General features: G+C 44.6%; 1 protein-coding gene and 1 pseudogene across 1 annotated transcript; one reads left to right on the top strand and one right to left on the bottom strand.

The window, feature by feature from the left end:
• Positions 1-7,528: 7,528 nt before the first annotated feature.
• Positions 7,529-12,214, bottom strand: LOC121150542 (protein FAM170A-like). The gene is made up of 4 exons (XM_040971471.1): positions 12,145-12,214; positions 10,351-10,482; positions 9,186-9,305; positions 7,529-8,136 (listed from the first exon to the last, which is right to left on the bottom strand). The coding sequence occupies exons 1-4, from the start codon at positions 12,212-12,214 to the stop codon at positions 7,529-7,531; spliced, it is 930 nt and encodes a 309-aa protein (XP_040827405.1).
• A 93-nt stretch (positions 12,215-12,307) lies between these two features.
• LOC121150541 lies at positions 12,308-20,511 on the top strand (annotated as a pseudogene).
• The last annotated feature ends 642 nt before the right edge of the window (positions 20,512-21,153 follow it).

Genomic DNA, 21,153 nt, shown 5'->3' with positions numbered 1-21,153 from the left:
AAAGTCAAAATAGCTGTCAGCAAAACCAAATGCTGGTGGCAATGTGGAGAGAGAACTGTCACACACTGTAGGTGGGAATGTGCACTGGTACAGTCACTGTGGGAATTAGTACGGAAATCCCATCAAACACTGGGAATGGAATGGGTATATGATCCAGCAAAATACATGACATATTGTAGCAAGTTGATATTTGCTCTGTCATACTTATTACAGCACTGTTCACACAAACCAAGAAGTGAAAACACCTATTGTTCCTAAGAATGCAAGGCAGGTGTTGTCGCAGATCAAAGTGAAGTTCAAGTTAGGGCCAGTATTGCGGTACTGCACATGATGCTGCCAACTGCAACAATAGCATCCCATGTTTACATTATTTCTACTCCTTGCAACTCCACTTCTGATCCAACTCCCTGCTGGTGTAGCGGGGAGTGATATGGGTAATTTCCTGGGTTCCTGCACCCATGTGGGAGCAAGCTCCTGCCTCCTGGATGCAACCTGTCCCAGTCCTGGCCCTTACAGCTAACTGAGGAGTGAGCCAATGGATGGAAGATAGCTTTTTGACTCTTACACTCTCAGTTCCTCTAACTTTAAAATATATTTAAAAATAAACTACCAATAATATCTCCAGCTGCAGTGATTCAAGATCTGGCTGTTTTATTCACAATGCAGTTTCTTGATGATGTACTTGGGGGAAGTTAGCATTTGATGGGTGAAGCGCCTGAGTCCCTGAGACCTCTGTAGGAGAACTGGATGGAGTTCTGGCCCCTGATTACCACTTGCTCCTGCCTGTCTGTTGCAGTCACTTGGGGAGTGAATCCACAGATGAAAAAGTCTTCCTCCTCTCACTTGCTCCCTCTCTGCCTCTCTGCCTCCCTGCCTTCTCCCCGCCTCTTCCTCATGCCCTTGGATGTTCTGCCTTTCACATACACTTTCAATTAAAAATAAATTGAATACAAAATGAAAACCTGATCACAATACATAATGGCATATTTGGTGATGATAATATAAGAAATCCTTTAACATGTAGCAGCATGAGAAACTGACCAACATCATGTTAAGTGAAACAGTCCAAATATAGAAAGATTGTGCTCGCTTCAGCAGCACATACAAAGACATAGAAAGATCAACAAATTTAAAACCACAGGTCTTCCCTTAGAACTCAGTATATTCCAACTGTAGGCTGCCTTGTAGATGGACAAGTGTTACACTGCTGGGAGAAAATGATCCAAAAGCTGGTGGTCATTCTGGGCCTGGTTGTTACCAACTCTGCATTAACTATACTTGTGTCCAGAACAGTTGCCTATGTATATTTCTGTTATTTTTTCAAGGAGCTGTGGAAAAAGAACAGATTGCTTTCAATGCCACCATGAGTGCATGCCAGCCAGGGCCACTCATACACCAAGTTACCACCATGAGCACATATGGAAGAAAAACATGCATTGCTAGAGGCTCAGGGACTAGAGCAAGCAGGAATGGGCAACTGGGGACTTTCATGAACCCAGCTGCAAAACCCATTGTTAATCAAGGGAGCTGAGATGAAGTGGACCAGAAGGGGCAATTCAGAAGGCCACCCTGGGTCAGGCCAAAGCACCTGCCTATAAATGCAAGACCTGGGGCTTGGGGAGACCAGGCCAGGCTTGGTTGCAGCACGTGATGCTGCTCAGGAGAGCCATTCTTGGGCTGGTTAGGTTCTTTGGGATTGCTGCTAGACCACAGGACCTACCAATGAATGATGGGGTTGAGATTGGGCCCAGCCGAGCTGGGCTACAGCACCAATCAGAATGTGCAACAATTGGACTGAGAGTAGTTCTGATAGGGGATCTTTGGGGACATTCCTGCTAAGCTGTGGCACTTGCTGGGGTCATATTAATTACTCCCCAATTGATGCAAAGGCCAGTTCTGCACCAGTTTGAAGCCAGGAATCTCCTCCAGGTCTCCCACTGAGTGCAGGGTCCCAAGGCTTTGGGCCATCCTCAACTGCTTTCCCAGGCCACAAGCAGAAGTCGGATGGGAAGTGGAGCTGCCAGGAGTAGAATCAGTGCCCATATGGGATCCTGGTGCATTCAAGCCAAGGATTTTAGCTGCTAGGCCACTGTGCCTGGCCCAGATTTATGTTTATTTTTATGGAAAGGCAGAGGGAAAGAGAGAAGAAGGGACAGGGACAAAAATCTTGTATCCACTGAATCACTCCCAAAGTGGTTGCAACAGCTAGAGCAGAGCTGATCTGAAGCCAGGATCCCAGAGCTTGTTCTGGGAATCCCATGTGAGTGAGGAGGTCCCAAGTTTAACTAGGCCACAAGGAAAGAGCTGAATGGGAAGGGGAGAAGCCAGGACAGAAATCAGTGCCCATTGGGGATCCTGGTACTAGTAAGGTGAGAATTTTAGCTACTGAGCCATTTTCCTGGGCAGGGTCCAAGGCAGGGTCTTCTGTCTCATCTGTGTTCTACCTCCACATCGCTTCCCATCCTGCCCAGAGGCTTGTATGTGTCTGCAATCCATTCACCTATGTAACATTTCAAAATAAATACATATCAAATAAAATAATGAAGGCCTCAAGATGAATAGAGACTTGTGATTTTGTAGAGGCTGGGAGGGATGGGAGGCATAGATGAATTTTGGATTATAAATATCAAATCGGAATCAAATTAAAAGGTTAGTTCCTAGTGTTATATAGCATAGTGGAAACATTTTAGTTCACAATAACATCTATAAAATTTTTGAGCAGAAATTCTTTGGCTCTAAGCCTTGAACCAGAAACTGTTGTCAAAGGGAAAATTTCCATTTACTCTTATTTGATCTATCAGTGCATGCTGTGTACATGTACTGAAATGTCACACAGTAGCCCATCAACACAGGTGTTGTTACTATTCAGCAGAGCCCAACTTGGGTTTAAAATATGTCTAGGCATGATGTATGTGTCACATTGAGATAAAAGTGTCATGAATGTCTAGAGTGTGACAGAGTAGAGCCACACTGGAGTTTGCATTTAAGATGTTTCACTGTTCTGAATGCTAATCTCATCCTCTGTAATTCAGAAGTCATTAGATGACAGACACAGCATGTGAAACACAAGTAAAAATTTTTTAAAAATGTGCTGAATAGCTATGGATATCAGGGACCACATTGTGAGCTATTCTTTGTGTTATTGCACTCACAAAAACTGCCTCAAACATTTATCACTGTATTATTTAAATATCATACATTATACTATTAGCTTTCACATTAAGAGATCTAGCTCTTCTTAAAGCAATTTAACCCCAGCTCAACTGTATTGAAACCACATCTTTTTATTTAGATGTTGAACTATCTTGACTCTTAAATCCCTACTCAGTTAAGGCTCAAGAAAACCCAAATGCTTTAGCATAATATGTAAGGAATTCACTTTGCTGTACTTTGTAGAATATAGGCTTTCAGTGATGTTAAAATGAAAGAAATTACCATGTTAAAGCTAATGTGCATAAGTAACAACAGTAAAGGACTCAGGATAACAGACACAACATGACAGTTTACTGAAAGTGAAGTAAATTCAAGTAGCAAAACAATGAGATATTTCAAAAAAAGAGTAATTGGAGAAACTGCAAGGGCAGAGAATTGTTGAAACTCAATGCAAGTGGCAGATGATGACTTAGGAAAAACCAGCAAAATCTCTCTCTCCTCTGTATCATAAAAGATGTAGTATAGATTGGTCCAACATAGATGTTTAGTAGGATGCTTAGCAAAATGCAGCAGCAGTTATCATATCCGGGCAAATGAGAAAAGAGGGTTGACTCAAGTTCAGCAGCAGAGAACCGTGAAACTCAGAGACTAAAGGTAACCCAAAGCAAAAGCCCACAGCCTCAGCAGGACTGCTTGTTCTGTGTTTTTTTTTTTTTTTTTTTTTTTTTTGGCTTTTATAGATGTAGTAATTTTTTTTTTCTGAATGTCACTATACAGCTTGGATTGGTCTGACACAGGCAGACGTTTACCTCTAGGTCAGTCCCAGTAGCCAAGTGGAGAACAGACCTCACTCTTTGGACGGCTCACTTGCCCATGCACAGAGCTGCAGTGGAGGTATTTGTATGAAAGAAGAGGGGAAAGCCAGTAGGCAGACAAAAGCAAAAGCAAGAGCAGTCCACCTCTCATCCCTGATGAGCTCTCACACACGGGTTCATTTACTCTTCTCATACACACAAATATGAGGAAGGAAGGAAGGAACACATGATCAGTCAATTCAAGATAACCAAATGTATGTATCCCCACAGATGCCCATCTGCCAGTCTCAATCTTTACTAATTTTAAAAGGGTAAAAGCTAAACCATCATTTGAAAGCTAAGTTATTACCATTTCTAGTCCATTCTATAGATTTGTGCAGGTGAGAATTGGCACTTTTTGTTTGTGAACACAGAGTGAAATAAGAAATAGCGAACAAATGAAACATGCAATGAGATATTCCAAAAAAAAAAAAATATTTAGCTTTTACGATCCTAGGTGTCTAAGCTTGAAATGGAAACATGGTTGGAGGGACACATGCTTGGACTTAGATTTTAGTTCCATCCACTGTGACTGCAGAAGCAGCACCTGTTCACCTACATGTGCGTTGCTCAGGAGAGCCAAGGAGTAGTTTGTAGTTGCTTTTGGTCCCACCCATATAGCATCTGATTTCCCTCTTCTGATAATCACAAATGTGCTGCTTCACTTGTGTCTTCAAATGATACATACTATATGAGATGGAATTGGTAAGACTTGTATGTGACAATAGGGACATGGTATATCTGCTAGAGATGATTCTGTGATCTTGTACAAACTCAGTATATTTTTCTAGTGTTAGTAAAAAGTAGTGTCGTGTGTGTGTGGGTGTGTGTGTGTGCACTGTTTAATGTGCAGCACAGCTGAGCAAGAACAGGCATGGTTGCTAGCTTTGCTGCTGTCTGCGAGAGTAGACAGTGTCATAGGAAGTACACATGACTCTCAAGTCATGCAGCTCTGAAAGCCTGCAGATATTGTGAATGTGGCGACATAAGAGAAAGGCTACCTCAGAAACTTAATTCTCTCAAATTGCAAGTGTTTTCCTTAATTTCGTCTAGTCCCAGGGCTGGTTAAGATAGGTGTCCTGTGAGTGTGTGAAAGGTATTCAAGGGATTAGTCAGTAACAGGTTAGGCCTGAAAGTCTGTTTGCAAGGGGGATGTTATAAGATGTACCCATGTAATGAGACAACAGAAAGGAAAAGAGGCACAGGGCATGAGAAGTGTCATGAAAAGAACAGTTTAAAGAAAGGAGAGAGAGCCATAGATTTGAGTGTCTTGAGTGGTTGATGATGTGTTCCATCTTTCCATTACGAGTGCAGAAGCAGCACTTGTTCCCCTGTGCGTGCATTGCTCAGAAGAGCCAAGGACTAGGTGCCAGTTGCTTTTGGTTTCATCCATATAGCATCTGATTTCCCTCTTCTGATAATAAATCTTGGTCCTTGGCCAGACAATGTACCGATAAGAATATTAGGAGGAATGTGAGATAAGGTCTGTGCTAAAAAGGATGCAGAAGCATGTATCAAATTGTTGCTGAAGAACACAAAGAGTAAATGGAACTCAGTGATTGGATGTTACAGTTTGCATCCTTCAGGTCCTAGATGATTTTGCTTTCTGCATCAAGCACATAGTGGTGTGCCTGTGGGTGAGGGGAGAAGGAGAGGTAGTGAAGGCGAGGACAGAGAGCAGTATCTGTTCTGGGGCATGAGCTTTTGCACTAGGTGTTCAAGCGCACATGAAATGAAATGGTCTTAAGGTAGAGGGCTCAATGGGAAGATAAACAAGGATATCCTAAATGTTCAGTGAGGTGAGCAATCTCCATCCCAAATTCCTGCTGAGCTGTTACCAGGATTCTGCAAATGTAAAGTTCACTTCCCATGATCTTCATCTATGTCCTATGTGTCCTGGTGTGTCTCCACAAGACAGTCTCTAAGATGTCATCAGTTGTGCCATGGCCTCCTGAGGGGTTGGCAGGCAGATACCTCAGGAGGATGTATTTTCACAGTACCTAGGGGCTTCTAATGCCTGGATATTCTCCTTCCTGTTGGCACCAGAGTTTCACCAATGAATTGGGGAGTTGCTGAGAAGGATCTTTCGCTTCTTTCTGGAGAGCAGTCCTCACGTGATGCTGTCAGGGTGTGAAGAAGGCTGTCTTAGGTAGTAACAGTCACCTTTGATGCAGGCCAGTGAACCTGTAGCACTACAAGAAAATCAAAACAAAGAAGACTATCAGTTCTCTGAGGAAGGCAGTCTAAGATATTGACATGACTAGGACTTAGTCTCTTTCAGAATCCCCAGCATGATCAAGGAATTCAAGACTCTTTTTCCCCATTCTATCAACAGCATTCAGAATATGGATCAAAAGCTCCTTGTTTGACAACCAGCTAACCCAATACACATTTGTTGCAGTACAAAGCTGGTTTTGCAAACTCTTTGCAGTGGTGTTTGCATTCCAAGTGTCTTCGCTGCTGTTTCATGACAGAATACTTCATTCTGTAACAGAAAGTATCTATAAGCATTGTGAGGATGAATACATGTGCCCCCACCCCCAGGATGAAAATCATGAACAAAGCTGCCTGGCAAAGAGCCCCTGTGCCTCTCTGTCCTCTGACCCCTGCCCACCCTGAGGAAAGAAGCTTCATTCCTCAATCTTAGCTTATGTCATGGAAAGTTTCTCCAAGAAACAAATAAAGATCCTACTTGTGTTGGGTCTTGAAGGGGTCATAGATTCTTATTCAGCTGCTCCTGGGCATGAACTTCTGAGAACAGAGCCTGAGGCCTTACCTTCAGGAAAGGGGTTGCCCCATGCTTGGTGCACACATGCACGCTTCCTCAGGGTCAGAGAGCCCTCTCGTCTGTCTTGCTCTTCACAGCCAAGGACTGTTGCTAAAGCAGGTGTGACTACTCCAAATATTGCCTCATTTAAGAAAGAGAGTGTAGGCTGCTCTGTTTCGCTGAGCTGCTAAAATAGCCTTTGCTGCAACTCCCTGGCAGGACCTGGACAGGACACTGGCTCTAGTGTTGTCAACCAAGCAGATATCCTACTGATCCCACTTGTCTCAAACCATGACTGCTGAGTATTTGGGGATGCTTTCCTACCTGTGAACTCTCACCTGTTTTAATTGCAGATGACAGCGGTCTGTGTTTCCAGAGTGTGAGTTTCCTCTCACCTGGGCTGGTGGTAACATCAGGGTGTTTGTTACTGCTGGGAGGGCATAGTGTCTTGATGTTAGGGTCTGCCTACCTTTCTTTCTCTCTGTAGAGAATTGCACATGGCATCTGCCAGGGTTCCATGGTCCTGTGGGTCACTAGCTGGTAGGTTTGTGCAATGAAAAGCAGGTCTTCCAGCTGCTTGGAGTGGATGCAGCTGTGTCAGCACAGTGAGGCTACTGCCTGTCCTCTTTCTCACAGGCTGAAAGCACTTTGCTTATTTGCTTGATGTTTTCCTCATGTATAAACATTTCTGCCTTGCATACATAGGTGTACTCTGCCTGGTTTTTCTGTGTTCTCCTTTTCTTTGCCGCCTTCTTTATTCTTTTTTGGATTTCATCCAGGCAAAGGCCAGATGAAAAATGCGGCAACTGAAGCCCTCCTTGACTCCATTCTTTACATGTTCCTCCAGGATGTCCAGGCTGGGGAACACTCGGCAGCAGGCCATGCATTGAAAGCCATGCTCTGGCCACAAGAGCCACTCAGGGGTCTTTATTCTGGGCTTCTCCTCCAGGGCTAGAAGCTCTGCTGGGCCCTCAGACTCAAAATCGTCTTCATCTGTGGTGTCACAGCTGGCCTCATTGTCGATGATCATATCTTCTGTAATCACAGAAGAAGAGCTGGCCTCCGAAGGGACTTTGCCAATGCAGCTCAGTTCTTGCACTCTTGCCCTCTTCTTGGGAGGCAACAAGCCTTCCTGTGTGTTATATACAGTGTTGGCCTCTCTCTGCCTTTTGACATACATGTAATAGATTTTCATGGCCCGCTCCTTTCTCATGTGTAATTCATCTGAGCAGGGCTCATTGGCTAAGTGCACATGAAAGCACATATCATTCCAGGTAGTGGAGCTCTTCTGTCCCACATCCTGGGGCAAAGGCTTGTCAGAGGGTCTAACACCGAGATCTTCCTTCTGGCTTTGATGCATTTCTAAGAAGGAAAGTTTCAGCCATTAGAAAATGTGATTAAGTTTGCATAAAGGTGTAGTGTTTCTGGGGCACTCTGAGTATCCCTGTGCATGGGATGTGTGTGATGGGTGTGTGCAAAAATGTGATTCTACACTTATAGGTGTCTTCAAATGATATGTTCTGTATGAAATGGAATTGGTAAGGCTTGTATGTGACAATAGGGACATGGTATATCTGCTAGAGATGATTCTGTGATCTTGTACACACTCAGTATATATTTCTCATGTTAGTAAAAGGTAGTGTGTGTGTGTGCACTGTTTAATGTGCAGCACAGCTGAGCAAGAGCAGGCATGGTTCCAAGCTTTGCTGCTGTCTGAGAGAGTAGACAGAGTGTCATAGAAAGTACACATGACTCTCAAGTCATGCAGCTCTGAAAGCCTGCAGATATTGTGAATGTGGCGACATAAGAGAAAGGCTACCTCAGAAACTTAATTCTCTCAAATTGCAAGTGTTTTCTTTAGTTTCGTCTAGTCCCAGGGCTAGTTAAGATAGGTGTCCTGTGAGTGTGTGAAAGGTATTCAAGGGATTAGTCAGTAACAGGTTAGGCCTGAAAGTCTGTTTGCAAGGGGGATGATATAAGATGTACCCATGTAATGAGTCTACAGAAAGGAATAAGAGGCACACTGGCATGAGAAGTGTAGTGAAAAAAAACAGCTAAAAGAAAGGAGAAATAGTCATCTTGGTCTGAGATGATGGGGCCTGTAGAGATCTCTGAACATGAGTGTGCACCAGTCTGCATGGGGAAATTCCAGCCAAGTTTCCATACACCTGTTGGCACTCTCAGCCAATGCAGCCAGCTCTCCCAGGGCTCACTTGGGACAATGTTGTGCTGAAGGACTGTGCTCTTTCTTGGGAACACATTGTCTGTTTGTCCCACCCCAAGGCTTCAGTCTTACTCTTTCCTGAAGCTCTTTTGTGTAACTGAAGTAAGTGTGAGGTAATTAGGGGCTATCCTGGATATTAACTGAATAGCCTATGTTTTTTCAGACATTCCATTTGCATCTGCCTTACCTTCTTCATTAGAATTTCTGGATGTGCTTTTAGAGGAGACTGATTTGGAGCTGGAATCACTGTCTCCTGGTGCCTGGCTGCAGGTTTCAATCTCCACGACCTCACATGGCTCAGGCACATCTTGTTGAAATTACAAGAAAACACATTGTGTCATGGCTTAACTGTGTCTATTCTAAAATGAGCATACTAAGTGGCTGTTTTGCTTCAGGCATTACTGTCTCCTCCCTGTCCACCACCCATCATGTGACTTGCTCTCACACTTAGCTGAACCATGCAAATTGCTACCGATAAGAGAAGTTGTTAAAATTGTGTATGTGGTGGAAATCCTAGGATTGAGTATCTGTTATGTGACTTTGCTGAGGATGTTGACAGAATATTGAAAAGTGGGAAGCTTGCCCAAACAGAAGATGAAGTCAGTTAATAAAGTCTGATATCCATGATGAGCTTCCTTTTCCATGGGAGAAATGGTGTATGGGAAAGGCATGGAGTACACGCTTTGTAATAATTACTCCTACTTAATTTGAAAGAGCAAATTAACAGGAGGAGAAATTGGGTTGCTGGGGAGAAGCAGTAGAACATGTGGGCAGGTGTTCAGTTTGCTGGGGAGGTTATGATCACATCAAATGTGGTGACTCTGTACTGAGGGGCTGTGTCCTATTCCTAAGGAATGGCCCTTATTTGTCCTTCCCTCAAGACATCAATATTAGCCTTTCTTTGGGAAGCATTTGCACATATTTGAGGGAAAGTGAAGCCAATCATGGTTGGGCTATGTAGTTCACTTGAACTTGATGACCAAGTGCACACATTCCTTTAATTTAATCTACTATTGTCAGTACAAGTGCACTTATTTGTAGAGGTGTTTTAGTATTCAATCTCATACCTACTAAGCTCTTTGCACAGAGTGGGTTCCTGATCTTCATTCCCCTGAATGTATTTTTGCTGAACAGATTTACTCCACTAATGGTTCTACATTTTTATTGTGTCACCTTAATCTTAAAAAATGTAGATAACCCCGCTTGACAGTACTACAGTTCATCTTGGAAATTGCACCTTATACATATATTGCTGTCATTGAGTTTCTCTGAGAAATGTTGATCAACTTAGTGGCTACAGATCTGCTTCCCCTCCCGTTGCCCTGATTTATCTGAGCATCCTGCCTCCTTACCAACATCATAAGGCGTGCACACACTGGAGTCACGGGTGTAGCACTGCAACTTGCCAGATGGATCTTCTTCCTCTTGGACCAGGATCTTGTCATCCAAAACGCTCCCAGGTGGTGACTCCCTCTTCTGTAAATCTGTGATTGATGGAGAATGGAATAACAGTCATTCGATGAACAATGTATTTCTTTCATTTCTTTAACTTATACATATTCTGAATATCACATGCTAAATGTTGAGAACAGGCATGCCTATTAGTTCAGAAAATAAAGTCTATATACTGTTGAAAACCTTAGCACTCCTATTACAGAAGCATTTCTCCTGTTTTGGGATGATGCTGTGAATCAGTTCTGATGGCTTATAAAGTATCATATGGAGGAAATGTGCCCACTTGACCCGCACATAAACCCTGAATTCTTATAGAGAAAAGAAATAGATCAATCATGTATAAAGTATCATTGCCTAATTTCTAATGGCATTTTTGAGAGTCAAATAATCACAATGGGTAGACAGCATGTAAACAAATATATTCAATATCACACTTCTGTCCCTCTTACTCATGCATCTTATGCATGTATAGTTGTGTGTACAGCATCTAAGTTATGACCCTTGCTCTACAGGTCTCATTGTTTATACTCAATGACATCTTTTAATATGCCCTAATCTTAGTGAAGTTGAAATAAAGTCATTCACTCTTGATACCCTCACAAAGTGAGCATCAGAATATGGAAAACTCAAAATTTTGTTGAAAATATCAAATACTCCTATGTTATATGAATTAGAGTTTTGAATGTTGCAGTTGGCTTCAGTCTGCAGCTCCCCCCACTGAGCAGTTACCCTGTCTAATGAGTTGTTTGTTTTTGGTTAGGTTCCATGGTAACCATAACTGCCAATTGCCTATATTTCCCTAGTCAAACCCCACTTCCCATGTAATCAATGTAACTAAATGGGACTATGTATGTTTGTTTCCCCTTTTATTTAAGATTTATTCATCCTTATTGGAAAGACATGCACAGAGAGGAGAGACAAAAAGGTCTTCCAACTATTGTTACATTCCCCAAGTGGCCACAACAGCCAGGACTGAGCTGATCTGAACCCAGGAGCTTTTTCCAGGTCTCCCATATGGGTCCCAAGTCTTTGGGTTATCCTCCACTACAGTCCCAGGCCACAAAAAGGAAGCCAAAATGGGAAGTGGACCAGCCGGGAGACAAACCAGCAACAATAAGGGATCATAATGTTTACATGGTGAGGATTTATCCACTGAGCCAGTGTACTGGCCCCATCCTATTTTATGTCTTACATTAACCTAAAAGATCCAATTTACATTTGCACAGACTAAAGCAAATAATTTGTTTTTATCCCTTAGTAAAGAAACAATTCTTTATGAGTTTATGTTGATGCTTGAACATCTTTCTTACGCCTTAGTAAGGAATACGTTTTACATGCTTATACTTATCCATAACCATCTGAAAAATATTGATCTTGAAATCAGAGTTACAAAGAAAAAGATGATCGTTAATCCATCAGTTCACTCCCCAATTGGCTGCCAATGGCCAAACTCGGGCCAGGCTGAACTTTGTGTAAACAACATAGACCTTGTACCTGGGACACCTGAAAGCGAGCTGGGCCCTCAGAAAGAGCCACGAATAGACAGCTCCTCCTCACTCCCTGTTTCCTCACTTCACTGTCCCAGTCACCTGCCTAAACTATCTTCTCCACTATTACTAGGGACCTACTCTTACCCCTGGCGGAGGGCATTCTTGGTTACCACATTCCAAAAACCACACTTCTCCACGTACCTCTTGATTTCTTTACAGCTGGAGGACTGTACTCACGCTCCAGATGTTTCCTTTTCTCTCTCTGCTCCATGGTTCAACTCTTTAAAGAGTTACTCAAAAAGGCTAAGCTTTCTACCTGTAACTCTACTGTCAGGTAGTTGATGGTATCAAGAAAAGACCGAATATGAAAATCCGAGGACACCAAATCACAGGAGACGCTCGCGGCTCCCAAGCACTGTCCTGCCTGGTACGCAGTACAGCAGCAGAACTGTTATGATTCAAATCACAACGAAGACCTCGGAATTCTAGGATGTCCTGGTGACATCACTCAGCCCAGGGGGCTCAGTCAGTATTTAAAGGGATAGAGGGCTGCCACAGGTGATTGCCTATGTTGACTTGATTTGTCCAAATGTAACTCTATTGTGAACTTATTTTTCAGGCCTTGTTTTGACATAAGGACTTGTAGGAGACAGAGGATTGAATTAAACAGAGAAAACTATACCTTGCACATAAGAAAATTGCATGTGTCAGTCTCTCAAAAGCAAGGATATGACACAATGCAAATGAGGATTAGGCTTACAGTCAGGTTGATCTCCCCAAAATCACCATCAATGTATATACTGAAGGGAAATAAAATTTATCTGCTAACAATATTATAGTTACCTGTTAGTAATATATTACATTAATTACATAATGATGATTATATTGTATACTCTATTATATAGAACTGTATTACATATTCACATGTAATTGTGTATAATAATATATGTGAGTTATATAATATTACCCCATATTTTATATAATTTCTATTGCGGAATACTACTCAGCCATAAAAAAGCAGCCTTATTATTTGCAATAAAATTGATGCACCCAGAGGGAACTATGTTCTTGAAATAAGGTAAGCACAGAAGAATGAAAATAACAAAATCCTCAAAAATGTTACCTCGGAAAGTCGGGAGGGAGGAAATGATCAAGTAGATTCATGAGTAATAGGTTGCATATACATAGGATAAAAAATTTCTGAGGTTCTAGCACGGTTAGATGAAAATAAATAGTTCTGAGTTACTACATATATAGATCATAAGCACAGAAGAAAATCTTCTAAAATGTTTTTGTGTGTGTGACTTCCTCAACTTGTAAATACACTTTCTCACTGTGAAAAACAATATAGGTAGTAGTAACATACGCTGGTGAGGATTTTGCTAAGAAGCAATCTTTACATACTATTGATGGAAATATTAATTGGTTTAGTTAGTGTGGAAAAATTTGGAACTTAATTTAAAAACTAGAAATGAAATTTAACATAGTCATATAATCCTACTATTGAGCTTTTACTCAAAAGCCTTGAAATTGTTTTGTCCAAGTACCAGGATCAGAGTCCACTCTACTAATGCATATAGAATTTTAACTCTTTTGTCAAATACTTGCCCTTATTAAAGTTTGTCACTGTTGACTTTAGGTAATTTTAATAATATGTGACTTTTTGTTTTTCTGTATGGTGTGTGTTTGTGTGTATGAGAGAGAGGGAGGGAGAAAGAGAGAGAGATGAACTAGGAATTTATTGAGTATTTTCATCCTGTAGATTTAAAATTATCCTCAAATTTTAGGATTTGGCAGCCATTGAAACTCCAAAAATAATATATTTTCATCTCACATTTGCTTCCTTCTTGGGTTTGTATTCCTGCTCGGGGTTATATTGCTCTCTTGATGTTCCCCAGGAAACAATGGAAAGTCAGATTTACAGCGACGAGAGACAGAGAGGGAGATTTTGCATCCATTGATTCACCCCCCACCGAAGTGTCGAAACTGCTGGAGCTGTGCCCATCCAAACCAGGCTTCAGGAGCCTTTTCGGGTCTCCCACATGGGTGGGAGTCCCATGGCTTTGGGCTGCCCTCAACTGCTTTCCCAGGCCACAGGCAGGGAGCTGAATGGGAAGCAGGGCCACCAGGATTAGAACTGGCACCCATGTGGGATCCTGGTGTGAGCAAAATGAGGACAGTAGCCACAAGCAACATTCTTAAAGCTTCTTTGTAAGATTGATTTATTTTCTTTGGAATGTCAGATATAGTCAGAGGAGGAATGACAGAGTGGAAGAATTTTCAGCCATTGATTCACTCCTCAAGTGTTTGCAATGGCTTGAGCTGAGCTGATCAGAAGCCAGGTGCCAGTAGCCTCTTACAGGTCTCCCACGTGGTTGCAGTGTCCCAGGGCTTTGGGCCATGGTTGACTGCTTTTCCAGGCCACAAGTAGGGAGCTGGATGGGAAGTGGAGCCACTGGAATTAGCAGAGGCACCCATCTAGTATCCAGGTGCTTTCAAGGCAAGGACTTTAGCTCTTTCTAGGCTACTGGGACTTCCCACAGCCCAGGTTAGTCTGTTTCTAAGTTTCTGTTTAGTTACATGTCTACTTTCTATGCAACAGATGTACCTACTGGTATAGCTATTACTGTGTCCAGTTCTGCCTATTATCTCTCACATTCATGGAGCTGAATGCACTCACCAATCATTCTTCTGCATGTAGGTAACAGTGTCTTGCCTCCTGGGATTTTCAGGCCTTTGTATTGTCTGTCAGACAGTGGGAATTAGCACACTGTGACTATCCCGGCTTCATGGTGAAGAATGCCAGCTTTGCTCATCAGCGGCTCAGCTCATCCTGGATCGTCTCAATGCTTTCAATCTTGTTTCTCATGTTTTGTTTTTCTGTTGTTTTGCATTCAATTTTGTAGCAGTTTTTTTTGTTTTTATTTCTGCTTTACATCAAGTTGAGTGTTTCAAATCTAAGAAAATATGTTTTCTCTTCTAATTTGGATGTATGTATAAACATCACTTGTCTAAATCCAGCCTCATCAATGCTGCAGTATTTTGGCCTCTTTCTGCTCTGAAATCATCACGTTTGTCCCTCTGTAGGGGTGCTGACGGCATCCAAAGTAGGTAGAGTTTGCAGACATTAGAAAAACAGAAAAGTGGAGAGTTTGATGAGAAAGTCTGAAGAACAAAAGGATTTGAGTTCCTCTGCCAGTGACGTTAGTTAGGAACCCCAACTCATCGTGGGAAATTCACAGTCTGTTACATGTTAGGATCTCACAACTCCTTTATAAGTCAAAGCAATTTCCACACATAGCTGCCTGCCCAAGCAAAAAAAAAAAAAAAAAGCAACAACAAAAACAAAACAAAACAAACAAACAAACACCAACCTCCAAGTTCACATGCATCTGGATTCCTGAAGGACAACCCCTGAAGCAAGAGTTGGCAGCCACCCAGGCAATTCTCTGAGCAAGGCTGGCATTGGACAGAGGAGTTCTAACCTGCGCTTATGTATCCAGAGACCCTAAATCAGGCACACTAATGAGCAGGTGTATAGGCCCAAGTCCACTGAAGGCACAGTAAGCAAACTGTAATGGGGTGACACCACTGATGGCACCTGCTCCTCAGGTTAATTAACATTGCACAGGGCCCAGAAACCTGGTGCCTCCTGCCTCCTGTAGGTTACTGCATTGTAACTTTGGGCTCTGGTAACTCCCTGCTCACCTGAAACTTTGTTTCTCCTGCATTGCTCTCAGTCTGACCTGAGGAGGAAAGCTTAAAAAGCCTGACTTTAGCGGCTTGGTGAAGTGGCTGCTGGAGTGTAGCAGGAGCTGCTGTCACCAAGCTTGGGAAATCAAGACTCTTGCTAACATCCTACACTTGGGTCAGTGTTATTGTTCTTGCACTCCGCAACACAAACTCCTTCCTTAGGGTACTGTGCACCCCAGATGGAATGCTGCCATTCCTAAGTCACCATCAGCTCTGCTTCTGCAAACAGCCAGTGCAGAAGCAGCATGCCCTCTCTCAGGAAAAGTAAGAGCTGGAACACAGATTTGTCCTCTAATTCTTGACATAGTCTTAATCTGGGAGTGAGTCCTGGAATGGACAATGGGATAACTGAATCCATTCACCAGTGCTCTGGTCACAGAACAGCCTTTGGCCATCAAGGTCAGGTGATCGCTAGGAACACCTGGGAGATGAAGGCAATTCTGAAAGCAGAAATGCTAAGTGCCAGGGAAGATGATTAAAAATGGGGTTCCTGCAGGTAAGAAAGGAGGGGTTGCTGACAGATTAGCAGTGCCCCTTCAAAAGAGTCTTCCAGTTCATTAACCAAGAAGAAAATTTTCTCTGGTCTGGTTAATATACATTTAGACAAACCTATAACCTCATAGATCTAAAAATACTTATATGGGCCACAGGCTAAAAATTGAAAAAACCAAAATATGCTTCAAAATGGGCTATTTGCTAAAGCAAGCCCACGGTCATTTCTTCTTGCAGGAACCTTTCAGACACCTGCCACAATACTTCTGGGCACAGGGTGATAGCATAGAGTTTATAGTACTTGCCTTTCACGCACCAGGATCCCATATTGGCACTGGTTCCAATCCTGGTGGTCCCGATTCCCATTCAGCTCCCTGCTTGTTGCCTGGAAAAGCAGTTGAGGACAGCCCGAAGATGGGACCCTGCACCCATGTGGGAGACCTGGGGAAGTTCCTGGCTCCTGGGTTTGGATCTGTGCAGCACTGGCTGTTCAGGTCACTTGGGGAGTGAAATATCGGACAGAAAATCATCTTCTCTGTCTCTCCTCTTCTCTGTATATCTGACTTTGTAATGAAAATAAATAAAGAAAACAGGGTCCTCAGGGACATCTCGGAGTCCTGCACCTCTCCCCCAGGCCTCCAGGGGGCACACCCTCCACTGCAGCCTCTCCTAGGTCACTTCCAAGGCAGGAGTCATGGAGTGGACAGTTTATGGTCTCCCAGGCTGGCAGGTAGGAGGGCAAGGTGGTGGGGCCATTGTCCAGTCTGAGGACCCGGCAGACTCTGCCTGAGGGAGTGGGAGGCCAGGGGGTAGGCTGATCAAGTGCCATGGGCCACCAGCGAGTTGGTGGACGGTAGATGATCAGGGTCTCGGCTGGGCTCTGGGCTCACTGGCGCCCTGCATGCACGGTGTCCAGGGGCTCCTGGCCCACTGCCCAGGTCGTGTCCATGAAGGGCCTGAACTCCTGTGCCATGTCCATGTCTGGCCCACCTCCTCGATTGTGTCCACCTCTGTCTCCTGCGTTCAGATCGTGTCCACTCAGGGACCACATTCCTGGGTCATGCTAATGCTTGTCCCCAGCTCCTGGGTTCGTGTCCATGCAGGGACTTCGGTCACTGTGATGTCCAGTCCAGGCAGGGTCTTTTTTTTTTTAACAGCTAGTGATTTTATTTTTATATTTTTTGTTTTCTTAATTTTTGACAATTTTTACATGATTAGTTAGGGCACAAAGATTCAAAGGCTACAGGGATGTTTATAAGATTCTTATTTCCACATTTATTTTTCCTGTATCAAGGGTACAGGGGGAGAAAAAGGGAGAAGCCCCACCCAGTCTCCCACCCAACCCAGGTCCCTGATTTGGGGCATGCTCCAAGGGTCTTGCTCCAGTTGTTTCCATAGTTCAACAGTTACGAATTGCTGCCAGTCTTGCCATTTCAAGCAAGATGAGGTCACTATGATCCACTGGTTGACATAGTCCACCTTAGAGTGTCTGCCCAGATTTTCACTGCTAGCATATGGCTGGGTTGGTTAAATGATTTGTTCTGCCCTCCATCCCATGTTGTGGTACCAGAAGTCCTCTAGCAGGTTCTGGAAGACTGCCATATCTTCATGTGCACCTGGTTGTGCTTTCTATTGCTCTGTCTGAGCCTCTGAGGAGTCTCGGCTGTGGCACTTGCACTCCATGGCAGAACATGGAACCTGTACTTTGCTTCAGGGTTAGAGTTCCAAGTCCGAGAGTTCAATTGGGGAGATCATAAAAAAAAAAAACTTTGAGGTGTTACCCAGTCCAGATTCTTTTGTGTACCTGCCAATACAGGGCCAATCTGAGTCTGTTGCCCCAGTCAGCTTATGGACATGCTGGTGGTTTTAAGTATCGGTTCTATTTCCAGCCCTATCTTCCACTGGAACCCATGGGTGTTGCAGTCCACTCTGATTTTAACCAGCATACACTCAGCCCTCACACAAAGCAGTGGGAGCTGCAGCCAAGTTGGAGTGACCCACAATAAGCCCCTCAGCCAAGGGATGGCCAGGAGAAGGTGGCTGCTCCTCCAGGTGCTCAGCCTAAGCCTAATACCAAAGGTCTACCTAATGCTAAAACTAAGTCTAAGGCCTGCTGTAAACCTAAGCCAAAGCTAAAGCATAAGGCATACCCATAAACATAAGATGACAAAAGGCCTAAAGCTTACCCATAAGCCTAAGCCTAGGCCTAAAGCCTACATATATATCTAAGCCTAAGATCTAAGGTCTACCTCTAAGCTGAAGTCTAAGGCTAAGGCCTAAGGCCTACAAGTAAGCCTAAGCCTGCCCTAAGCCTAAGCCTGTGGATTAAGGCCAAAGGCCTATGAGTAAGCCTAAAACAAAGGCTAAAACTAAATCCCAAGGCCTACCCCTAAACCTAAGCATAAGGTTTAAGGACAAAGGTCCATGAATAAGCCTAAGGTCTAAGGCCTACTCTTAATTCTAAGACTAAGGATAAAGCCTAATTCCTCCCCCAAAGCCTAAGGCCTACATGCAAGGCTAATCCTAACCCTAAACCTAGGCCAAAGGACTAAGGTCTAAAGCCTACTTATAATTCAAAGCTTAAGGCTTAAGGCCTAGCTATAAGTGTAAACCTAAGCCTACAGCCTAAGGCCTAACCTTAAGCCTAAGCCGAAGACTGTGGACTAAACTCTACACATAAATTTAAGCCTAAGACTTAACGCCTACACATCAACTAAAGCCTTAGCCTAAGGCATAATGCCTACCCATAACCTCTAAAGCCTGAGAGTAAGCCTATGGTCTAAGGCCCACCCATAAGTATAAGCCTAAAGCCTAAGGCCTACCCGTAAGTCTAAGCCTATGGAACTGATGGTAAAGATTACAAAGTGAGGGTCCAGCGCAGTGGTCTAGCAGCTAAAGTGCTGGCCTTGCATGTGCTTTTAAGATTTAATTTATTTTTATTACAAAGTCAGATATACAGAGAAGAGCAGAGACAGTGAGGAAGATCTTCTGTCTGATGATTCACTCCCCAAGTGACAACAACTGCCAGTATTGCGTAGATCCTAAGCCAGGAGCCAGGAACTTCTTCCAGGTCTCCCACATGGGTGTAGCATCCCCAGGTTTGGGCCATCCTCAACTGCTTTCCCAGGCCACAGGCAGGGAGCTGGATGGGAAGCAGAGCTGCTGGGATTAGAAATGGTGCCCATACGGGATGCTGGAGCGTTCAAGGCGAGGACTTTAGCCTCTAGACCATGGCACCTGGCCCATGGCAGACTCTTAATAAGCTCGTGGCTTTGGATTGGTACAGCTACGTACATTGAGGTTACTTGGGCAATGAATCATTGGATGGAAACTCTTCCTCTCTGTCTTTCCTCCTCTCTGTTATGCTGAATTTGCAATCTTCAAAAACAACAACAACAACAAAAAATCTACAACGTGAAGATGTTAAGAACAGTATGGTGTTGGGTGGCATTGTGCACACTCTGGCAGAGGTGACGGGGCACTGCTGCTCCAGTAGTGGCAGCAGCATGGAGGAAGAGAAGGAGCATGCAGGGTGCTAAGGCTGGGAGCTCTCCCAGGGCCCGCCCAGCAGCAGTGGCAGAAGCAGGGGCACCTGAGTGTAGGCTGGGCAGCCAGAGAGAGCTGAAAGGTTGGGGTTAGCCCCAGTGTGTTGCGCACACCAGAAGAGGGCACGATGGCAAGGCCAAGCTAAAGGATCAGTGGCACCTGCACTAGGCCTCAAGCTGGCCATGCTCAGCCTGCTGCTGTGCATGAGCCTGTCTGGCCATGTGCTGTTCGTACTGCTGGTCATGAAGCGCAGGCTGCACTGCACCCCATACTGCCTGCTGCTGGACCTGTGACTGGCAGACAGGCTGAGCATGCTCACCTGCCTCCTGGCAGTTGTGCATGCTGCACGCAGGGCTGTGGCCACCAAGGGGGCACTGCTGGGCATGCTGGCACCAGGCAGCTCTCCTTCCTGATAGCATTCTTCCACTCACATGCTGCCTTCCTACTCCTTGGCCTGGGTGTCACCCGCTACATGGGCATGACACACCACCACTTCTAAGCTGAGCGCCTGCCTGGCTGGCCGTGTACCACCATGCTGGTGTGTGCCTCCTGGGCACTGGTACTGGCCACAGCCTTCCTACCTTTACTGGACCAGGTGTCAACTAGGTCAATCTGCTGTGTGCCCTGGAACAACGGCCCAGTGGCATCCCTGGCAGTTGGTTTCCTACACCACCTGCACTCATGGGCATCCTGGTGGCGGTATCTGGCTGTGGCATGCACTTCCTGCCTGTGCTGGAGGAGTTCAAGGCTGAGAAGTGGCTCTGCAGGATGTTCTAAACCATCATGCTGCTCTTTGTGCTTCTCTGGGGCCTCTACTTTGTGGCCAGCTACCTGCGGGTCCTGGTGAAGCCCTGCACCCCAGGCCTACCTGATGGCCTTGTGGGGCTCACCTTCCTCAGGCCAGCATTAACCCTGTCTTGTGCTTCCTGTTCAACAGGGAGCTCAGGGACTCCTGTTGCACCCAGTTCCCCTGCTGTCAGAGCCCCCAGGTGGCACAGCCCCCCTCCCATGGGACTTGAATGGCAGCGGGCTGTGGGGGCTCCGTGCACATTTGCAGCTCTGCCAACCTCTTTGACCTGGGCAATGATTCTGTCTGTATTTTCAGTTTTGAAGCTGCATTCAGGATGAACAAACACCTGCATAGAAATGCAACTGTCTCAAGGCTATCCTGAAGTCCATGGCCCTGTGGCCTTGGACCATTGCCAATCATGGCCCTTCACCTACAGGCCTCGACCGTGGTCTCAGACTTTTGCCCACTCTGCAGAGCTTGACCTGGGTCTCCAACATCAGCAGTCTGTGAACTACAGCTGCCAGACACAGACTGGCCTGCTCTTCTTCATCAACTCACTGTCTCTGCCTGCAGCAGGTGGGTGTTGCTGAGCAGATCCAGGACAGGGAAAGGGGAGGTGCATGGGGTGT

This window comes from Ochotona curzoniae, unplaced genomic scaffold, assembly GCF_017591425.1.
Source record: "Ochotona curzoniae isolate NIBS_2020 unplaced genomic scaffold, NIBS_Ocur_1.0 contig_2193, whole genome shotgun sequence".
Classification (NCBI taxonomy): domain Eukaryota; kingdom Metazoa; phylum Chordata; class Mammalia; order Lagomorpha; family Ochotonidae; genus Ochotona; species Ochotona curzoniae.
This window is presented reverse-complemented; position numbering and strand designations above follow the sequence as displayed.

Excerpts from the sequence above, each read along its gene's own strand:
- LOC121150542 (XM_040971471.1), bottom strand. The coding sequence starts at position 12,214 with ATGGAGCAGAGAGAGAAAAGGAAACATCTGGAGCGTGAGTACAGTCCT. Across the intron at positions 10,483-12,144 it reads AGCTGTAAAGAAATCAAGAG|ATTTACAGAAGAGGGAGTCA; the intron begins GTACGTGGAGAA and ends CATCAATCACAG. Across the intron at positions 9,306-10,350 it reads GTGCACGCCTTATGATGTTG|ATGTGCCTGAGCCATGTGAG; the intron begins GTAAGGAGGCAG and ends AATTTCAACAAG.